We start from the raw sequence: 17,809 nt of genomic DNA, 5'->3' as shown, positions 1-17,809 counted from the left end.
TCGATGATTCTCTCTCGACAATTCTCTCTCGACGATTCTCTCTCGATGATTCTCTATCGATGATTCTCTATCGACGATTCTCTCTCGATAATTCTCTCTCGATTATTCTCTCTCGATTATTCTCCCTCGATGATTCTCTCTCGATGATTCTCTATCGATGATTCTCTATCGATGATTCTCTCTCGATGATTCTCTCTCGATGATTTTCTCTCGATTATTCTCCCTCGATGATTCTCTCTCGATGATTCCCTCTCGATGATTCTCTCTCGATGATTCCCTCTCGATGATTCTCTCTCGATTATTCTCTCTCGACGATTCTCTATTTATGATTCTCTATCGATGATTCTCTATCGATAATTCTCTCTCGATGATTCTCTCTCAACGATTCTTTCTCAACGATTCTCTCTCGATGATTCTCTCTCGATGATTCTCTCTCGATGATTCTCTATCGACGATTCTCTCTCGATGATTCTCTATCGACGATTCTCTCTCGATGATTCTCTATCGACGATTCTCTCTCGATGATTCTCCCTCGATGATTCTCGATCATTCTCTATCGATGATTCTCTCTCGACGATTATCTATCGATGATTCTCTCAACGATTCTCTCTCGATGATTCTCTCTCGATGATTCTCTCTCGATTATTCTCTCTCGATGATTCTCTCTCGACGATTCTCTCGATGATTCTCTCTCGACGATTCTCTCTTGATGATTCTCTCTCGATGATTCTCTATCGATGATTCTCTATCGATGATTCTCTATCGATGATTCTCTCAACGATTCTCTATCGATGACTCTCTATCGATGATTCTCTCAACGATTCTCTATCGATGATTCTCTATCGATGATTCTCTATCGATGATTCTCTATCGATGATTCTCTCAACGATTCTCTATCGATGACTCTCTATCGATGATTCTCTCAACGATTCTCTATCGATGATTCTCTATCGATGATTCTCCATCGACGATTCTCTGTCGATGATTCTCTATCGACAATTCTCTAACGATGATTCTCTCTAGATGATTCTCTCTCAACGATTCTCTCTCGACGATTCTCTCTCGATGATTCTCTCAACGATTCTCTTTCGATGATTCTCTCTCGATGATTCTCTCTCGATGATTCTCTATTGATGATTCTTTTTCGATGATTCTCTCTCAACGATTCTCTCTCGACGATTCTCCCTCGATGTTTCTCTCTCGACGTTTCTCTATCGATATTTATCTATTGACGATCCTCTATCGATGATTCTCTATCGACGATTCTCTATCGATGTCCCCGCACGCGGCTCCTGCGAGCGCGCGCCGCGCGTTACCAAGCGCCGGGGTTGTACCATTCACACGGCAGGAGAGGGGGGGGGGGTCGCGTGGCATCGACGCAATCTCGTCGCGTTTGACGGCCCACGTCCGGGTTAGGCCACCCCCATTCCACTCGGCACGCAGTGGTCGCGCCCAATAGGATGCGACTTTGTCGCTGGAGTTGTCAGTAACTAGGAGCGCAGCGCTCCGACGCCGCGCTCACGCTCATCGTCGTTCTCGTGAGGACCTTGCTCGCTCCACCGCTGGATGAAGACGGCCTCTCCCTACAAGCCGCCGCCGCCGCCGCCGTCTCTCACGACCCCTGCGATGTTATTCATCTCAGCCCGGCCGCTCGCTGCCCAGCCACATGAGTTGTGATGGCATCGTCCGCTCCATCTCTCATCGGTACTCAGCGGCGATGGTGGTGGTGGTGATGGTGGTGGTGAACAAAGTCGACTCGCAGGTCGGAGTGAGAATCTCGCGCGCGTTCCATCCATGTGGCTGCGGCTGCGTTGTTAGTCTCCACCTCGCCTGCTATCAAGGAGGTCGTGGGTTCGACCAGCGACCCTGACGCCTGCTGCTGCTGCTGTGTGTGTGAAGTTCGCGGCGTCTCTCCCCACGATCGCGTGGATCTCTCAGCGTCTCTCAGCGTCTCTACGCGTTCGGAGTTATTTGGGGCTGCTGCTGCTGCTGTTCATCTCCACACGACTGCGAGCCGCTTCGCTGGGACGTCAATTGCGATGGCTACGTATAGCTCAGTGCGACTTAGCCGGTAATAGTGGAACAGAGTTGTTGTAGTTTGTCTGGCCTCGTAGACTGCCACAAGCGACGCTCCCCTCTCGCGTCAAACATTGCGGGTGGTGTCACGGCACGCGCGGTCTGCGGTCCGCGTGCCTCCTGCCACGGGGATCCTCCCGCCTGCTCGCGTTCCTTCTCTGTTGCACGATCAGAGGAAACCACAAGATGCTCGCTGTAGTCGCCACTTGGCTTCGGTCATCGTTGCGTTTTTTTATGCTTTGTTTTACGTAACCCCCCCCCCCCCACTTTTAAATTAAAGATTTAACAAAATTTGTTTCGCTCTGTTCTCCTTACCCCTTCCCTCTCTCTCTATACCCCTCTCTCTCTGCCCCCCTCTCTCTCTGTACCCCTCTCTGTACCCCCTCTCTCTCTCTACCCCTCTCTCTCTGTACCCCTCTCTGTACCCCCTCTCTCTCTGTACCCCTCTCTCTCTACCCCCTCTATCTCCACCCCTCTCTGTACCCCTCTCTCTCTGTACCCCTCTCTCTCTCTGTACCCCTCTCTCTCTCTGTACCCCTCTCTCTCTGTACCCCTCTCTCTCTGTACCCCTCTCTCTGTTCCTCTCTCTCTGTACCCCTCTCTCTCTCTACCCCCTCTCTCTCTCTCTACCTCCTCTCTCTCTCTGTACCCCTCTCTCTCTCTCTACCCCCTCTATCTCCACCCCTCTCTGTACCCCTCTCTCTCTGTACCCCTCTCTATCTGCCCCCCTCTCTCTCTCTACCCACCTCTCTCTCTGTACCCCTCTCTGTACCCCCTCTATCTCTACCCTCTCTCTCTGTACCCCTCTCCCTCTGCCCCCCCTCTCTTCCTACTCCATGTCGCTCTCTCGCTCTCTTTTTATTTTTTTATTTTTCTCGTTCGCTTCCGCCGCTCTGGACTTGTGCGTCGACGGCTTGAGACGAGTTTCGGCCCGTTGCTATAGCCACGGTTTAACCTGACAATACCGTATATACATGATGGTATATCTATATATTTGTGTGTGTATAAACATTAACATAACATCGACCACATCGTAAACACTCCGCCCCTGTCCTTGAAAGGGAGGAATGGAAACCCTTGCTTCTGAACAAGCGATTGAGTGAATAAGAACTTCCACAATTGCACCTTCGATCTGCTGCTATTAATCAGTGCGAAGGAAAAAAGATCACAAAATAATAAAAACGCTCCGAGTGAACGGTTATTTTTCATGACCTTGGTCTACTGGGCGCTGTCATAGGAATGTGGAATGGACAATTCAGGTTGATGTCAGTCTCGCCATACGACGCCGATGTTGACTCTCCCCGCAAAGTGGTAGGCTATTTATCGACCTGCGTGATTGTGACTGACCCAGTCGACCCCAGTGCACCTCCATCGTCGATATCAATGGGGGTGGACTCAGCACATTGTGATCACAGCCACTGGTGTTCCACCGGTGACTTTACAACAATGTGGTACCCACTTTATCGACCTCTCCGGGATTATGGCTGTGATGGTGGGGTCAGGCGTTTCAATTCCAGAATCGGAATTTTTATATCGACTGGAGAAATCCGATGAGCTATGAAGCTATTTTTCACACATGTACAGTTTCACAGATGTCCAATTGATTCACAGATGTCCACAGATTCCGATCTGGAGTCGACTCAGATCATCGTCACCACCACCATATTCATCGTCGTCATCGTCACCACCATCGTCCACTGTTCACTCCCCACAAAGTGTTATTCGGTGTCCCAATAGACATTCCAACGTTCGGCCAACGTTCGCTGACAATCCGGCCATCGTGGAAGAGTAGGCCAAATACTCCTCTGTATGGGCTCTCTAGAGCTCCCTCTATCGAAGGCCCTTCTGCCAGCAGGGGCGTGAGCGAGCAGCTGCAGGGCTGCGCCTTTACAGCCACCACCATCATCACCGTGGCCCATCTCCCCTGCGAGACAGCGGTGAGCGTGAACCCGGTCTAACCCCTTTCTGTCGCCCTCCTGAACCTTTGTGCCGCCCACCGCCCAGAAGATGCTGACCGCTCGATCGCTCGTCACGATGGAGAAGCGCCCGAGCCAAAGTTCCTCGGGCCCTGAGTTGGGGCCCACGGGCAGCCCGCCCGTGACGGCGCCTGGGCCGAGGCTGCCGCCGGCCGACGGCGGCGACGGCTTCGGCGGCGACGGTGACGGTGACGGTGACCGCGCGTTTGGCCGCGGTGTTGAAGGCGCCCGGTACAGCGGGCAAACGCTGCGCGGGCTGAGGCACGGACAAGGCAGGCTCGCGTGGCGAGATGGGCAGGTGAGCGAGCGAGCGAGCGTTGTTTGTAAACTAAAGCTAAACAACTTTTTACTTTGTTTCACCAGGTGTAAGTAAGGCCCCCACTGAGCCTCTACGGTGGCTTTTTTTTTTCAGAAGCGACCCGCCCACCGCAAACGAAAGTTCGGCGGAAGTGGATTGTCGCGTGGGAAATTCATAGCGGCGGCCAAAATACTCTTAAACGTGTGACGTTGATTCTAAATGTGGAGGGAGAAACGGGAGGAGCTGGAGAAAAATCCACGCGACCACGGGGAGAGAGAAAGACGCAAACTCAAAAAATATACAGCAGCAGCAGCAGTCTCGGGATCGAACCCACGACCTCCTGCGTGCCAGGCGAGGTAGTGTAGCGGTGAGCGCGCTGCACTACGAACCCCGGCGGCCCGAGTTCGATTCTCGCTCACGGCCAAAACCGGCGACGATTATCTGAACCGGTCCAGGGCCCCTCCTAGGTCGACTCAGCCTCAAATGAGTACCCGGTGCGCTGTGTGTAAACATCGCCACTGGGGAGACAAAAGGAGCGGTGCTGGGCCACCCCTCCCGTGTGCCGCGCCGACCTTCATAGGTTCGGGATCGAACCCACGACCTCCCGCGTACCGGGCGAGGGAGTCGACATCTCCTAGCGAGAGGCTTTTGGGGTCCTGTGTCGTTGCAGTTGTACGTGGGCGAGTTCTTCCGAGACCACTGCCATGGGCTGGGCGAGCACGTGTGGCCTGATGGGTCGCGGTTCCTCGGGCGCTTCTACCTCGGCAGGAGGGAGGGCTACGGATCATTCACGTTCCCGGACGGGAGCACTTTCCAGGTGACAGCCACTCTCCCCCTCTCTCTCCCCTCTCTTCTCTCTCCCCCTCCCTCTCTCTCTCTCTCTCTCTCCCTCTCTCTCTCTCTCCCTCTCTCTCTCTTCTCTCTCCCTTCGCTCTCCTCTCTTTCTCCCCCCTCTCTCTTTTTCACGATCAGAGGAAACAAGAAGATGCTCGGTGTAGTCGGCACTTTGCTTCGTTCATCATGTCGTTTTTTTTAGTTTATTTCCTCGCTTTGCTTTATGTGCTCCCCCCCCCCCTTTTTAAATGAAAGATTTTCCATGTTTTACATTTTGAAACAAAATCTGTGCTCCGGTGCTACTTTCTTCTCAACATACAAAAACCCACCTATCTCTCTACCCCATCTCTCTACCCCCTGTCTCTACTACCCCCTATCTCTCTACCCCGATCTCTCGACCCCCTCTCTCTCCCCCTGTCTCTACCCCTATCTCTCTAACCCCCTATCTGTCTACCACCTATCTCTCTACCCCCTATCTCTACCCCCCCTATCTCTCTACCCCCTCTCTCTACCCCCTCCTCTACCCCCTCTCTCTACCCCCTATCTCTCTACCCCCTATCTCTCTACCCCCTATCTCTCTACCCCCTATCTCTCTACCACCTCTCTCTACCCCCTATCTCTCTACCACCTATCTCTCTACCACCTATCTCTCTACCACCTATCTCTCTACCACCTATCTCTCTACCCCCTATCTCTCTACCCCCCTATCTCTACCCCCTATCTCTCTACCCCCTATCTCTACCCCCTATCTCTCTACCCCCTCTCTTTACCCCCTGTCTCTACCACCTATCTCTCTACCCCCTATCTCTCTACCACCTATCTCTCTACCCCCTATCTCTCTACCCCCTCCCTCTACCCCCTATCTCTACCCCCTCTCTCTCTACCCCCCTCTCTCTCTACCCCCTATCTCTCTACCCCCTATCTCTCTACCCCTTCTCTCTACCCCTTCTCTCTACCCCCTATCTCTCTACCCCCTCTCTCTCTACCCCCTATCTCTCTACCCCCTCTCTCTCTACCCCCTACCTCTCTACCCCCTATCTCTCTACCCCCTCTCTCTTCACGTTCCTGGACAGGAGCACCTTGCAGGTGTAAGCCACTCTCCCCCCCCTCTCTCTCCCCCACCTCTCTCTATCCCCCCCTCCCTCTCCCCTCTCCTCTCTCTACCCCCCCCTCTCTCTCCTCTCTCTATCCCCTCCCTCCCTCTCCACCGCGTATGCTGCCAGTTTAATTTGTTTGCTTTCTGTGTTTAGTTTGTGTTGTCCCCCCCCCCTCGCAACCTCCGATTAGCACGGTTGGCCACGTACGGTGCGAACGAAGTTCAACATAGTACATACGTACAGTACGGCGCGTACATAACACCACCACCACCCCCTGAGTCATTAGTTCACGAAACCTGTGAACTCGTTCGTATCGACCCGAACATGACCCACGTGTCGTGGCCTTCGTTCAGACGTTGTCGCCCCTGGCCTCTAGGGGGCCACGCGCTCAGCAGCCGGTGATGACGGAAGGGAGAGAGGTAGGGAGGGAGAGAGGCAGTCCGGCCAGCGGCCTGGGCATCTTCCGCGCTCTGGTCGGAGCCAGGGTGTGGCGTAGGCCGGAGTTCCGGCACGGCGCGGCTGACCCACGCCGTGCCGGCCTTCAAGGAGCAGTGGGCAGCTGGAGGAGGCCGCTGGACGAGGCCGCGTGCTCGGTGGCAGTAGCCGGAGAGCTCCGCGTGGAGATACCCGGTGGAGGCCGTAGGACTGCGAGGAGCGCTGGGTGCAGATGCAGCACTTGTCGTAGATTTGGCCTCACACGAGTACCTGTGTGTAGTCAACATCATCACTTTGGGGAGACAAAGGCGGCCGGGCGTGGTGCTGGCCACCCACCCATTTGTGTGCCGCAGTGCCGGCCTTCATAGGTGCTGCTCGTTAACAGCACTTGCCCCAACAGCCTGTTAAGGCTATAAGGGGGATCTTTGTCTTTGTGTGCATATGTTCGTGTTTACCGTATGTATATGTTAGTGTGTGTGTGTTCGTGGGGGGAGCGGTAGTGCAGTGGTTAGCGCGCTCCGCTACGAACCTGGCGAACCTGGCAAGTGCTGCTCGCTAGCAGCACTTGCCCCAGCAGCGTGTTAATGCTATACGAGGTGGGAGTGCATCTTTGTCTCTGTGGCGCGGGATGTTTGGGGCGCGCGTCGCTGGGGTTTAGCGTTGCCCCGCTGCCGGAGTGAAAGGTCGTGCACGCGTGCCGAGACAAACATTGGCCCAAGCGCGCCGCTGTGATGATGACGACGATGCTGATGATGAACGCGCCACGCCCGCCCTCCCCTGGCCCCCGGTTCGTGCTGGGTGATAGACTCGCTCAGACTCGCCCTCCGTATGGAAACTAAACAAACAAAACTCAACAACAATTTGTTGTTATTAAAATGGGACCTTTTTTGACAGTAGCATAGTATGAAAACATAGGGATAGGTGTTACCCTTTCTGGAAATAAAACAGGTGTTAAGATGTTCAAACACCAAATATAAGCCTCGTAATAAATGTTTTTGGGTTAGTTGGCGTCAGCATTAATGTGTCGATGTAACTACTTCAGCCCACCGCTGTGTTGAGTGAATCCAGCGAAACGCCGCACTACTCAGATTGTAAATGTTGTGGATTCACTCTTCAACACGCCGGTGGGCTGAAGTAGTGAACTATTTGGCGTTTTGTTTACGTGACAAATCCCTTACTGATTGGCCGTGTCAGGTGGTGGAGGGTTTCGACACATTTATAAATAACGCGATCTAACCCAAAAAAAACTTTATTACGAATAATATTGGTCGCGAAAGCCTTACGTGTTAAACGAAATATAAACCTTTTGCAATGAATCCTGAACAGTGCAAAGACAATGCACTATCAGCACCTTTATAGTTCTGTGTGAGCAGCTACGAAACATTATCTTGTGGCATTGTGTTTGTGCTGTTCGCCTTTGGGTGTTGTCTGGTTTACACTGGTGGTGAGACAGGGCCCTCAAGAAGGCTGTCTCTCTCGTAGACCAATCAGTTTCAAAGACAATTCCATATATTATCAGAACGTGCTTTGTTTGCGTGCTCACAAGTAACGCGATTTTGGACGATTTTTGACCCCCCCCCCCTCGTCACAAGGCGTGACAAAAAGTCAGACCCCCCCCCCCTCAAATATGACGTCACAGCTCTGCCCCCCCCCCCTCCACAACCATATTTCCATTTTGAAAATAAAACATGCTTCAAATCGCTTTAAACTATTGTCATTGTAGTGCGTATTTAATGCGGCGCTGCACTCTTATGTTGTAGGAGAAAACATTTATTACAAAGTCTATTTAATTAAGTAGAACGTGTTGTCTATTTTTAGTTAAAGTTGCGCATTTTGACGTGACGTCACATTTCTCAACCCCCCCCCCCTCCTCCTCGTCACACATCGTCACAAATGTCTGACCCCCCCCCCCACCACCCACCCTAGGTGCGTGACGTCATTTATGGACGGCCCCTAAAGATCGTCAACGTTCAAACGACTGACTAATGATTTGAAGCTGAAGTAATTCACCTTTTCGGGGGAACTCGCCAATAAGACCTTGCCGCGTGTTGGGATGACTGCCGAGGCGGTGGTTGGAGGCGTTGCCGTCGTCGCACTGCAGGGCCACCGCGATGCTGTCGCTGATGACGACGCAGCCTCCCGCGTGGCTTCCCGCTTGACGACCTCGCGGCGCGCGGTGGACAAAAAAAAAACATTCGTTCACGCGAAAAAATTCGATTTCGGTCATGGAAAAGCGTCCACGATTTGTCAGCTGCGTGACACGCGGAATGTCGTGGGCCGAACGTGTCGTTAGATCGAGGGATTCCCTGAAGTCCTCAACCTAGGGACGGCTGTGACTCGGCACTGTCTGAGCTTTCGTTCGGCGCCCCGGCGATCGCGACGCCGGAACGCGCCGCGAGGTTTCGCATGGACGATGCGCCGGCTATGCCGCCGCCGCCGCCGTGGCTATGTGCGCGATCCCATTTGAGTCACTTGCGGGTAATTTTTCTAACCATAGGTGGTTTGCTCACAAGCACTCGCCCCCAACAGCCTGTATTGTCCATACGGGGGGGGGGGGGGGGAATTATTTTACTTTGCGCCGCTTGCCGCGGTGCCTCTTGCAGGGTTTGTACGCGAGCGACCGGCGTTTTGGACCCGGCGTTCGGAGTTACGGGGACGGACGTCAGGACGCGGGGATCTGGCTGGGGGAGAGGCTCGTAAAGCTGTGCGTTCACCTGCCGAACGTCGCTCCCGCGGTCTGGCCCCCGGAGGAAGTGACATCGCCGGCGGGCGCCAACCCGCGGGAAGCGACGTCACGGGAGCCCGCGGCGACCGTGGAACCTTCCGGCGCGAGGGCGGGGAAGTCGGATCGCGAGCAGCGGAGCGAACTGGCGCAGCGGGAAGCGGCGTCGCACGCGGCCACACGGGAAGCCGGGCCGGCCGGGGACGTGCCGCCGAACGCCGAACTCTCCGACGCACGACCGGTGTGCTGAACTAGTGACGAATCGCGACGTTTTGTTTACGCGATGCCAACTTGCTGATTGGCCGCGTCGGGCGGTGGCGGGTTTGAATGACGCGTTTACATATTTACGCGATCGAACCCAAATAACTCCTTCCGCTGTGGAGGCCTACCTCGTCGGTGGCCTCAGCACGGCCACCGACGGCTGCACGAGAGCAAGCAGCGTCACATGTCGACTCGATTCTGCACTTAATCTGAATTCCAGCTCCGGGGCGATGCAGGCGCCGGCAGGCCGTGGGGCGCGCGAGAGGCGCCGTCTCCGCCGCGCGGCGGCGCCGACGCTTCCGGAGGGATGGCCCCCGTGATCGTCGCTCTCTGCAGAAGAGAGCCTCGTAGCTTGCCGGATCTCTCCGACGACGACGACGACGACTCCCACGACGACGACTCCGCGGCCCGGCCCGACGGGGGAGCGGCGCCCTCGCCGGGCACCGTGCGGAGCAGCGGCGGCGGGTTCGGCGTAGCGCTGATGAAGCAGGTAATGACGAAGCGGAGCGCCACGGTGGCCAGATGTTAACTACCTCGCCTGGTAGGAAGGAGGTCGTGGGCTGGATCCCGACCCCTGACGCCTGCTGTTTTATTTGCAGCTTGCGGTGTCTCTCTCTCTCCCCTCCACACTTAGAATCAACAACAAGACGCGTTTAGAGCATTGGGCTGCACGACGATGAGGCTGCTGTAGGCTCCCCACGTGACGGGCCACTTTGTTGAGCTCTCATTTGTGATAGCCACAGCGCTGCTGAACAAGAGCTACATACAGCTCAGTGGGCCTTGCCTGGTTTAAATAAAATAAAAATACATATAGTTAAAAATAGTTAGTTGTGATTGCTGCATCACCCCGCAGCCGTGTAAGTATAAGCGCGTTACGCGAAATGATACGTGAAGGCACAGCGGCGTTCACACCAAAAAAAAACGCATTTTTAAACGCTGTCAGCAACTGCCCAAGCTCTGTGATCCTATAATTGGAATGTTTGGCAGCTCCCATAAACTGTTGTTACGCTCATGACAATGCAACAGATGGTGCGCGTGACGAACTGTTTACGTGTCGGCCACAGACCCCCTGTGGGCTGAGAGTTGTGCGGCACACAGTGATCTCTGCGTGATCCATCAACTCCAAATCCAAACCGCCGGCTTGCGCGTGTGTGCCACCACCACCTCTCCTGGTGGTGGTGGGGAGCGGTGGCGCAGCGGTTAGCACGCTGCACTACGAACCCGGCGACCTAGCCACGGTCACCAACACCTTTGACGATCGTCTGAACCGGTCCTGGGCCTCCCCTAGGTCGACTCAGCCTCAAATGAGTACCTGGTGCGGTGTGCAAACATCGCAGCTGGGGAGACAAAGGCGGTCCTTCGCAGGTGCCGCTCACTAACGGCGCTCGCCCCGGCGGTCTGCCGAGGCTTCAACGGGGGGGGGGGGGACCGTTTTGTATTTCGTCACCCGCGCAGGTGCAGAGCGACCCGCTGGGCTACCGCTTCCAGCAGGTGGCGCTGCACGACGGCGTGGTGTTGCCGCCCGGCATGGAGCGCTACTCCACCGACGCGCAGCACCTGCCGCTCACCGCCAGCTACCTCGCCGCGTGTGACGCGCGGTTCTTCAGAGGTGCGAACGGGCGCCTTCCGCTTCCGACTCCACATCCGACTCCACATCTCCTAGCCACCGTGGTGGCTAGGAGATGTTGACTCCCTCGCCTGGTACGCAGGAGGTCGTGGGTTCGATCCCGACCCTGACGCCTGCTGTACATCTGCAGCTTGCGGTGTCTCGCTCTCTCATCATCATCATCACGGTGGCTAGGAGATGTTGACTCCCTCGCGTGGTACGCAGGAGGTCGTGGGTTCGATCCCGACCCTGACGCCTGCTGTACATCTGCAGCTTGCGGTGTCTCGCTCCCCGTGGTCAAGTGGATTTTCCTCCAGGTCCTCCAGGTTTTTCCCTCCACATTTAGAATCGACATCACGCGCTTCAGAGTATTTGGCTGTTGCTATACATTTCCACGTGGTGATGATGATGATGATGATAAGCCGCCGCTTCGTCGAGAAATCATTTGTGATGGCCCAGGGGTCGCTTCTGAGAAAGAACTGCACAGCAGCTCCATGTGCCAATTCGTGACTAGTTCAGCACGCCGGTTGTGTGCTGGTGAGTAAACCCACGACAACATTTACCATTCGAGTACCGTGACGTGTCGCCAGTAATTACAACCAGCATCATCAGGCTGCAGCCAGAGTTTGTTGATAAATCCTCCTCCTTTTTCGGTCTTTAATAGAGGTGGAGGTGAATGTATCCAGATAACTTACAATGGATGTCTGTTATTGGTTGGGTTATTCGCAGTTAATCAATATACATTATGTATGTACGTAATGTGTGTATATTATGCACATTACGCGTGTACATCCTTCCGTTTTTGGAACCCAAAAATCGGTAGACTCGAGAGCGCGGTTGTTGCTGTCAAGAAATAACCACGATGCAATGCGGCAGACCCCACTCCGCTGGCCACTGAGACAGATGCGTGGACAACCTCTACGAAAGATCGCAAATCACGCAAAAATCTATCACTGGACAAACGTAAAAAGCGCAAACGCCTCCGCACGCGACATCATTGCCCCGCCGCGCTCCCCGCGTCGGCCGCATGCCTGACCCCCCCCCCACCCCCCACCCCCCCCCCCCGTCGCCGCCGCAGCAGCTCGAGAGGCGGCCGGGCTCCACGCGGGCAGCTGCTGGCGGGACCGCCACCTCCCGGTCCGAGCGTGGCTGAGGACGCACGCACGGGCACACGGGTAACACACACACGCTCGTGAGCACTCACGCATGCCAACGTCCCTCCTGCCGCCCCCACCACCCTCCGAACCCCCCGCCCCCACCCCCGCCACCACCCCCGCCCCCACCCCCACCCCCGCCACCACCCCCGCCACCACCCCTGCCCCCCCGCCCGCCCGCCTGCGGTGGCAGCTGGGCTGGGGGGAATGGCGGCGCCTGGGAATATGGAGCCGTTGAATCGCTTCGTGTGAACCGGATTCGGTTCTGCGTTTTTCTCCCCACCTGCCCACCGCTACTCTGCGCGGGGTTTTCCTCCAGGCTCTCCACTTTCTTCTCATAGCTAACACAACCCCCGCAGTGTGAGTGGCACCGGGGCCAAAATTACATCCCAACGCTGGGAATCACTCGGTTTGGATCGCACGGCAGCACCGGCAACAGAGGCGGCATCGCCCCCTGCGGTGAACAGCTGGCAGGACCCTCCTGAAAAGGAGTCGTGAGACTCGGTGAGGTTCTCCTGGGTGAACACGCGGATCAATAATAAATCAAACTGATCGTTGCGTCGTGAGATCGTGAGAGGTGGCGGCCTTCCTCCGGCAGTGGATGGACCGCGGCCGGCGGCGGTGACGACGCTCCCCACGGCCGGCGGCGGTGACGACGCTGAGCTCTGTCGCCGCAGGGACGAGCGCTTCGCGCTCGATTGCCGTGCGGGCGACATCCTGGAGGGCCGCCGCGTGGGGTTCGGCCCACGGGGCCCCCTGGAGGAGGCCTCGGAGCGCCTGCTGGCGGCGGCCGCCAGGGGCGACGGCGCCCGGGCCCTCGGCCCGCCGCTCACCCACCCCGACGTCGCAGACGCGCGCGGGCGCACGGCGCTGCACGTCGCTGCGGTGAGAGGGCCGAACCGGAGCTGGGCGATTGGTCGCGCGCGACTCGGCTGCAACTCGGTTGCGTGCGACTGAGTTGTGCGCAACTCGGTTGCAACTCGGTTGCGTGCGACTGAGTTGTGCGCAACTTAACCGCTCAAAGCCTCGCCACCGCACTTGAGCAAGTCGATTCCACGCGACCGAATCACTGACGCAGGGTCCACCAACTTGGCTGCATGCAGAATCTCAAAAGTCGGGTCCCCACGCCTGAGCAATCACTTGAGCAGGTCGGTTGCATGCAAAACAAAACGCGAGTCATAGAGGCGATGGGATAACGTGGTGCGGGAGGATGTGGGGCTGAGTGGATGTGCCGATGACGGTCAAAGTCGGCCTCTGTGGAGGAGGTTCGTGAGGGACGCTACTGGGGAGTCGGAGGCAGTCATCCTCCAGCAACAACGGAGGGCGGAGGAGCGATGCACCTCCGATTAGCACGGTTGGCTGCTTACTGCGCGAAAGAAGTTCAACGTGGATACGTACATACGAGCGGAGGGCCGGGCAGATAAAACGCAGCAAGGTGGCACAACAGGGGGCAGAGTGGGTGCATCTGCCAGTCATCTCAGTGAGTTAAATCATAACACCTGGGTTTGTGCCATAACCTCCTCCTGCACCTAGCCTGGCACAGCAGGCAACACGATAGCACCTTGGGTGCCATGACCTCCTGCCAGCGAGCCTTGCTTGGACACTTCACGCGATGGCTTTTTAGTGGACCTAGCCTGGTACGTACAAGCGCCGTGGTGAATGACCGCAGCTATCGCGCTTTTGTTGCGTGTGGCGTGCCGTTGTGCTGATGCGGTGCTGCCCCCGTTTGCAGGTGAATTGCCAAGAAGACACAATTCACCTGCTGCTGGACTGGGGCGCCGATGTGAATGCGTTGACGGACGATGGAATTTCTCCACTGCTTGCTTGCCTCATGCTGTACTATGCACAGGTAGGAGACGCGCGCGCGTGTGTGTGTGTGTAGCAGTGCTGCTCGCTAACAGCACTTGCCCCTACAGTCTGTTACAGACTATTTTGGGGATCATTGTCATTGTAGCAGTGAGCGCGCTGCGCTACGAACCAGGAGACCCGAGTCCAGTTCCCGCTCGCCGCCAACACCGGTGACGATTATTTGAACTGGTCCTGGGCCTCCCCTAGGTGGACTCAGCCTCAACTGAGCACCTGGTGCGGTGTGTAAACATCGTCACTCCGGAGACAAAGGCTGCCGGGCGTGGTGCTGGCCGCCCATGCTCTTGTCTGCTGTTATGGCCTTAACAGGTGCTCGCTAACAGCACTTGCCCCAACAGTCTGTTAAGGCTGTACAGGGGATCTTTGTCTTTGTGAGTGGCAGTACTGAATTAGCTAAATAAATAGATCTGTAGTGACTGACTCAGAGAAACTGATAGCAGGAAGCACTTTAATTATTAACAGCCTTCACAGTCCACACAAAGTAACTCCAGCTCTCAGTGGGGACAGCTGGCAGACTGCCGACTGACGACGCCGAGCAGGTGAAGACGTAGATGGCGGCGAAGACTCCAGCAGCATGACGTGATCTCACTCCAAGCGACAGCCCCGAGCTCCCGCCCGGGGTCCCCTTTTATCCTCCCAGCGTGGCCTCGCTCCGCCCCAGCCACACCCCCTTTCTAGAACATTCTAGCGGATTCCCGGGCTTCCCTCACGTGCCCCTCCGGTAACCTTTCCCCTACATCCCTCTCTCTGGCCTATCACGTGACCTGCTGTCAGTCAAGGCTGCTGCAACTGCAGATCCCCTTCTCTGCCAGCAACAAGCGCTATGCTGCTAAGTGACCGATTCTATGTCACGACACATCCATCCAGTTGCATGAATTTTGAGTGTGCAGGTTACATAGAGACCCATACAGCTTCTTAGAATTAATTTTGTTATTCAAAATTTGGACCTGAAGAATCTGATGAGCTATGAAGCGCTCTTTCACAGATGTCCAGTAGGGACGGGTCAGCCCAGTAAGGATGGGTCAGCCCAGTAGGGATGGGTCAGCTCAGTAGGGATGGGTCAGCCCAGTAGGGATGGGTCAGCGCAGTAAGGATGGGTCAGCCCAGTAGGGATCGGTCAGCCCAGTAGGGATGGGTCATCCCAGTAGGGACGGGTCAACCCTGTAGGGATGGGTCAGCCCAGTAGGGATGGGTCAGCTCGGTAGGGATGGGTCAGCCCAGTGGGGATGGGTCAGCCCAGTAGGGATGGGTCAGCCCAGTAAGGACGGGTCAGCCTAGTGGGGACGGGTCAGCCCAGTAGGGACCGGTCAGCTCAGTAGGGACAGGTCAGCCCAGTAGGGATGGGTCAGCTCAGTAGGGATGGGTCAGCTCAGTAGGGACGGGTCAGCCCAGTAGGGATGGGTCAGCCCAGTAGGGATGGGTCAGCCCAGTAGGGATGGGTCAGCCCAGTAAGGATGGGTCAGCCCAGTAGGGATGGGTCAGCCCAGTAGGGACGGGTCAGCCCAGTAGGGACGGGTCAGCCCAGTAGGGACGGGTCAGCCCAGTAGGGATGGGTCAGCCCCGTAAGGGCAAAACAACAACCACAATAATAATAATAACAAGCGCACAGCGTTCAGAGATGGGTTTGGCTCCACTCCGCGTTGGTACGCCGCCGGGACGTCACCGCCCGCGTCCCCGCGGTGTCTTCCCAGGAGCCACCGGCCCAGGGAGCAGTCAGCGGTCGCGCGGAGACGCCAGAGGCCGACGGTGCCGCGGCGTCTCGGTGCGACGGGACCCCCCCAACCGAGAGCGGCCGCCAGTGGCCCCCCACCCGGGAATCCCCATCGGACAGCGGCGTCGACGTGAGGGACCGCGCGTCGGCGTTGTGCGAGGAGCCGCCGCGACGTGGCCGCTGTCATCGGCCAATGGCGGCGTCGGTAAAGAAGCACGCGCACGGCGCGATGTGATTGGTCGTTAAAAATAAAACGCAACGCCACGCCACAGTGTGGAGCTGCGATGTGATTGGTCATTTAAAAGTGTTTCCCACTCGCAGGCGTGGCTTTTCTCTGGTTTCCTTCCACGTGTAAACATTCATTAATTCGTCAATAACGCATTGTCGGTCCATCACCTCCTCGTCTCTCCGCTACCTCTACTATCACTCATCGCTCCGGCCACTCTCACAGACCGCCGGTCCATCTCCCTCGTGGTTTTTCTCTGCTACCCCACACCCGCCGAACTCGCTACCCGACCCACTGCTGCTCCATGGCCTCCCGGCCTCGCCGCCCGCTCCCCCGTGCGCCGCGCGCCGCCTAAACGCGCGCCGCTCGCCGTCCCCACCCGAGCGCGGGCCAGGCAAGGCGATGGCGCCTTCGGCGGAGGGACGACCGCTTGACCCCGAGCGCTCGGGATGGACCGGCCACGGGCCCTCGGGTGCACGCGGCGAGGACGAGGAGGAGGACGAGGAGGAGGACGACGAGGAGGACGAGGAGGAGGAGGAGGGACATTCTACGAGCTCCGAGTTCCGCTCCACCGCTACGCTGCGCGCGTTCGCCATCGCCGTCTCCGACAAGGAGCTGGAGCTGAGCGCCGAGGCCCTGAGCAGGCTCCGCCGTGACGAGGGGGCGGCTCGTGAAGGCGGGCGCGGTGGTGAGAATCGCGGCGGTGGCGGCGGCGGCGGCTGCTGCAGCGATGGAGGAGGAGCAGACGAGGAGGAGGAGGAGGAGGAGGGGGGCGAAGGAAGGGCAAGGAAGCTGGCCACCCTCAAACACAAGTGAGTGTCGCAGACGAGTCTCTCAATCTCTCGATGACGGCGGAGACGACAAGACACTCGTCCGGGGACGAAGGTGGTGATGACGATCCGCACACGAGGTGATTTGTGGAGGGTTGAGGACCAGACCTCCCGTCATGCCGTGCGCGAGTAGCGTGCGCACAGGCGACCCAACTCGAGAGTCTAGAAGCGGAGAGCGGAGGTCAACGTGGTGAGCGGGGGGGGGGGGGGCAGGGGGGCAGGGGGGACACTCACCCACTCAGTAAGCCACCCATCTACACACTCACCCACTCATTCACCCACTCACCCACGCATTTACCCACTCACCCATGCATTCATCCACTCACCCACTCATTCACCCAATCACCCACGCATTCATCCACTCAACAACAACCGCCATTCGCCACCAAGTGGCGGTGACGTCACCACGGCGCTTGTGCCAGGCCATGTGCACCTTGAGGCCACGTGAAGTGTCGAACGCCCGATGACAGGAGGTCATGGGGCAGACCCAGGTGCCACGGGTTGACTGAGATGACCGAGATGACTGGCTGATGCACCACCTGTGTCCCCTACTCTGCCAACCTGCTGTGCTTTAGCCACCTGGCGCTCTGCACGTGTTTTGAGCGTCGCTCCTCCGCCCTCCGTTGTTGTTGGAGGCCGACTGCCTCCAACTGCCCAGTAGCATCCTTCACAAGCCTCCTCCACAGAGGTCGATCTTGACACCGCTGGTACCAGTCA

At 57.0% G+C, this 17,809-nt stretch overlaps 1 protein-coding gene across 4 annotated transcripts in view; it reads left to right on the top strand.

The window, feature by feature from the left end:
• The first annotated feature begins 1,302 nt into the window (after window positions 1-1,302).
• The window catches only part of ANKMY1 (ankyrin repeat and MYND domain containing 1), a 39,458-nt gene continuing 22,951 nt past the window's right edge, over window positions 1,303-17,809 (top strand). Inside the window, exons 1-11 of one of the 4 annotated variants that reach the window (XM_076052260.1) lie at window positions 1,303-1,762; window positions 4,084-4,350; window positions 5,021-5,167; window positions 9,320-9,679; window positions 9,920-10,189; window positions 11,155-11,308; window positions 12,384-12,480; window positions 13,137-13,344; window positions 14,192-14,308; window positions 16,017-16,241; window positions 16,647-17,074. In XM_076052260.1, the coding sequence (XP_075908375.1) occupies window positions 1,667-1,762; window positions 4,084-4,350; window positions 5,021-5,167; window positions 9,320-9,679; window positions 9,920-10,189; window positions 11,155-11,308; window positions 12,384-12,480; window positions 13,137-13,344; window positions 14,192-14,308; window positions 16,017-16,241; window positions 16,647-17,074 (2,369 nt within the window). In that variant the 5' untranslated portion in view covers window positions 1,303-1,666. Of the gene's footprint in view, window positions 2,072-4,080; window positions 4,351-5,020; window positions 5,168-9,319; window positions 9,680-9,919; window positions 10,190-11,154; window positions 11,309-12,383; window positions 12,481-13,136; window positions 13,345-14,191; window positions 14,309-16,016; window positions 16,242-16,646; window positions 17,075-17,809 lie in introns of all 4 variants that reach the window. The other 3 variants (XM_076052261.1, XM_076052259.1, XM_076052262.1) reach the window with 3 other exon arrangements.

The sequence above is a fragment of the Petromyzon marinus genome, chromosome 55 (genome assembly GCF_048934315.1).
Source record: "Petromyzon marinus isolate PM22_M1 ecotype Great Lakes invasive population chromosome 55, UKy_Petmar_22M1.pri1.0, whole genome shotgun sequence".
NCBI lineage: Eukaryota > Metazoa > Chordata > Hyperoartia > Petromyzontiformes > Petromyzontidae > Petromyzon > Petromyzon marinus.
This window is presented reverse-complemented; position numbering and strand designations above follow the sequence as displayed.